Below are 3,450 nucleotides of genomic sequence, written 5' to 3'. Positions count from 1 at the left end.
CTTCCAGCCGGGGTAGGTGGCTCGGAGCCGGGCCGAGGAAGGGCCGGGTGGCGGGAAGGAGCGGGCGGGTTTCCAGCGCCCGGGGCTTTTTGCCAGGGGTGCCCGAGGTGAGTCCGTGCTCGGCCCGGCCGACACCTCCCTCCCTCCCTTCCTACCCCTCAGGGCAGGCCGGTGCAGTCACCGACCCCTCCTGGGATTTCTAGCTCCTCCGCAGGAGAAGGGGTCTTGTGTTGAGAGTGTCTTTTTAACTTGTTTTTCGATTTCCTTTTAAATAAAGTAGTTATGCTATGGGCAAGAGAAGAGGCGCTGGGTTTGTAAGGAGGAAGACAGGCCCCTCGACCCTGCTGCACTAAAACCTCACCAGCCCAAACCAGAAAGGTGGGAAGATAAATACGAGGCTGGAGGAGCGCTGACAGGAGGGATGAAATAGTCTTTCATTTAATGTCCCACCTCCCCCTCGACCCAAGTAGGCAAGCCTGTGGGTTGCTGCCACAAGAGATTTCCCCTCCCTACCTCCCCTTTGGTTCGCAGATGGATCAGGATCAATTTGGGGAAGGAAGGAAAACAAAAGAGCCACTTGTATTTTGAAATGCCTTTTGGTATGTACTTGGGGTTCGTGCCATTGGGAAGCCCTGACTGAATTACTCTCTCATGTGGAAAGAGCCTTTCGCTGTGCCAGTGACCAGTGCCTTGCCATCTCTGATTTGCACTACCCATTTAACTGCTGCTGCATTTGCACTGAACATGTCCAGTCTCTGACTTAAAAATAAAAACAGATGTCAGAAACACTTTCTTTCTAGCCAGGTGTTCTTCTTATCACTTACTCTGGTAATGCCTGCACAGTAAGGGAAGGATTCCAGAATAAGAGCCAGACAGACCAGAGAGTGAGAAAGGAGTTACAAGACATCTGTTCCTTACAAAGGGTGTCTATGTTTCTGTGCATTTTTGTAAAGCTCCTGCTTTATTACAGGTGACTGATACGACTGACATGACTGACAGCATGATGTTCTGGTGCTAAAGAAAGATAGATAAGTCTCCTTAGCATCTACAGTAAAATAACTGTGATGAATAAATAGAATATAGTATTTTATTCCCCTCAGTATCTACCTAGGTAAATAAGTTCTCTTACTGTGTGGGGGACTGCCGCTGCCATCACTGTGCAGCCTGCATTAGGTTGTGGCTACTTGTCTGTGCTGAGATAAAAACAGTTGTAAAATATACAGTGAAAATCTCATGGTGATACCAAAAGGAATGGTGTGTGTCACGGGAATATTGCTCTGGTGTTTTTACTGTTGTATTTTGGTGTGTTGTACAGGCTGGTTTGCAAAACCTACAGACAAGAAGACATCTGTGAGTCCTCATGAGGACATGAAGGCGGCATTTATGGCTGAAATGAAAGCTGAAAACATCAAGCAGTTTCTTTAGTAAGCAATGTTAATAAGCAATTTCTGACTAATCAGTCAGAAAAAGAAAAAAAAGAATTCCAGCAGGAACCAGCCCAAAGATGCCACCAGACAGAGGATGGTGTGCAGGTTCCTGGCCATAGATTTTATCTGATGTGTCCCAGTGAGCTGTGATTGATAAAACAGTCCATCTCAGCTCCTCTCATTCTTGTTTGTGTTGGAAACTTTCAGTACTTAAAGTAATTAAAAATTGGCCAAGCTCTTGCTCAGCCTTTGGTGAATGCTTGTAAAATGCTGTAGAGGTTCAGCCTTTCTCTTATGTGTCCTTTTTCAGTCTACAACGTTTATCTTACATTGTTTTTTATGGAAAAATCATTCACTTCAAATTAGGCTGTATGAATGAACTTAAATCATGAGAGATTAAATGGAAAACAGTGGAGTACATCAATGTAAAAGAGAAGAAAAATCATACCAGTGTTCAAGCCTTTAGTTCTTCCTACAGCTTAGGCCTTAGTACCTTATTGCTGCTCTCCCTTCACACTTTGTCATGCTTTGTGACCAAATTTATGTGTTAATCTGTCGCCATTCTGACCTTTTACTCACTTTCATGAAGAAAGATGTTTCCAAGTTCTCTCCCTCTGTGCAGTGAATAGCTAGAACAGACATAGTAGATACCAGCGAGTCAGCTGATGGTACATTACACTGCCCATAATAAATCTAATAGTCTTAAAGCTTTAGAGACTTTTTTAAGACCATGTTTTTTTCCCAATGATTTTTTCATCTCATCTACCCTTTCATACTAAAATTAGTTGATTTTAAATGTACTTTTATTTCTTTTATTAAATCCTGAAAGCAAAGCTGCTAACATTTGTTGCTGAAAATTCAAACAATGGAAGATGACAATATAAATTTTTTTTAATCTATTACAGTTTAATTACTGTAATTAATTTCTTAATTTCTGTGACTTAGAATCTTTAACTACTAGGAAGCTGATGCACTATTATCTGTTTATTTTAGGGATCTTGTGAACAGATTATTTTTCTCTTAGGAGAGTGTAGTATTTGTTAAAATCTGTATTTATTCCAGTCAGTAATAGACCAGAAGTCATAGTTTATTGATAGAAATGTATTTTCTGTGTAGAAAGTGTTAGAGTATTAGTTATTTTAGGAGTAATCAACAAATTCAGGTTTGCCTTAAATTCCCAACCTGATTAAGTAGCACAAAGTTGTATCTTGCTACAAAACTAAACTATTAAAAAGACATCTTTGGTTTATAAGATTGTGGCAATCCCACTCATTTCATTTTAAGTGCACTTGCCACAAACTATTGCAAATAAATTAGCTGGAAAGTATGTTCTCCTTACTACATAATAGCCATGTCCAGGACTATATAAACATTAAAAACTGAAGACTTCGGACTTTTTACGGTCTTAACCTGTGTTTTAGCTCCTACAAAGCCAAGTGTTGTTAAACAGCTCTGTAGAAGGACTGCTTTCTGCCCTCTAAACTCCCTGTCTCTATGCCAACAGGAAACATTGTACCTCATTTACTGTGGTGCGGCCAGTTCTGTGGTGAAGCATGGCAGGTACTTAGTCACTACTCAGAACTACCAGTGCAGGCAGTCAACAGATTAGAAGAGGAAATGGAGAAAAACACAATACTCAGTTAAATGGGAATATAATACAGGAGAATGTTATTGCATAAGTCAAATCGTAATGAAAACATGAGCCTTAAACATTCCTAACTCTTCCAGAAAACAGCTGTTGGCTCTAACAATAACACATAAGTTGGCGGCCGGTCACAAGCGGTGTTCCCCAGGGCTCAGTTTTGGGGCCGGTCTTGTTCAATATCTTTATCGATGATCTGGATGAGGGGATCGAGTGCACCCTCAGTAAGTTTGCAGATGACACCAAGTTGGGCGGGAGTGTTGATCTGCTCGAGGGTAGGAAGGCTCTGCAGAGGGACCTGGACAGGCTGGATCCATGGGCCGAGGCCCATCTTGTATGAGATTCAACAAGGCCAAGTGCTGGGTCCTGCACTTCGGCCAC

At 42.0% G+C, this 3,450-nt stretch overlaps 1 protein-coding gene across 1 annotated transcript in view; it reads left to right on the top strand.

Annotated features, from left to right (window-relative positions):
* Positions 1 to 1,251: 1,251 nt before the first annotated feature.
* The window catches only part of LOC103904772 (putative N-acetylated-alpha-linked acidic dipeptidase), a 34,141-nt gene continuing 31,942 nt past the window's right edge, over positions 1,252 to 3,450 (top strand). Inside the window, exon 1 of the mRNA XM_019473926.1 lies at positions 1,252 to 1,424. Coding sequence (XP_019329471.1) covers positions 1,252 to 1,424 — 173 coding nt within the window. The remainder of the gene's footprint in view (positions 1,425 to 3,450) is intronic.

This window comes from Aptenodytes forsteri, unplaced genomic scaffold (genome assembly GCF_000699145.1).
Source record: "Aptenodytes forsteri isolate BGI_AS27 unplaced genomic scaffold, ASM69914v1 Scaffold376, whole genome shotgun sequence".
Lineage (NCBI taxonomy): Eukaryota > Metazoa > Chordata > Aves > Sphenisciformes > Spheniscidae > Aptenodytes > Aptenodytes forsteri.
This window is presented reverse-complemented; position numbering and strand designations above follow the sequence as displayed.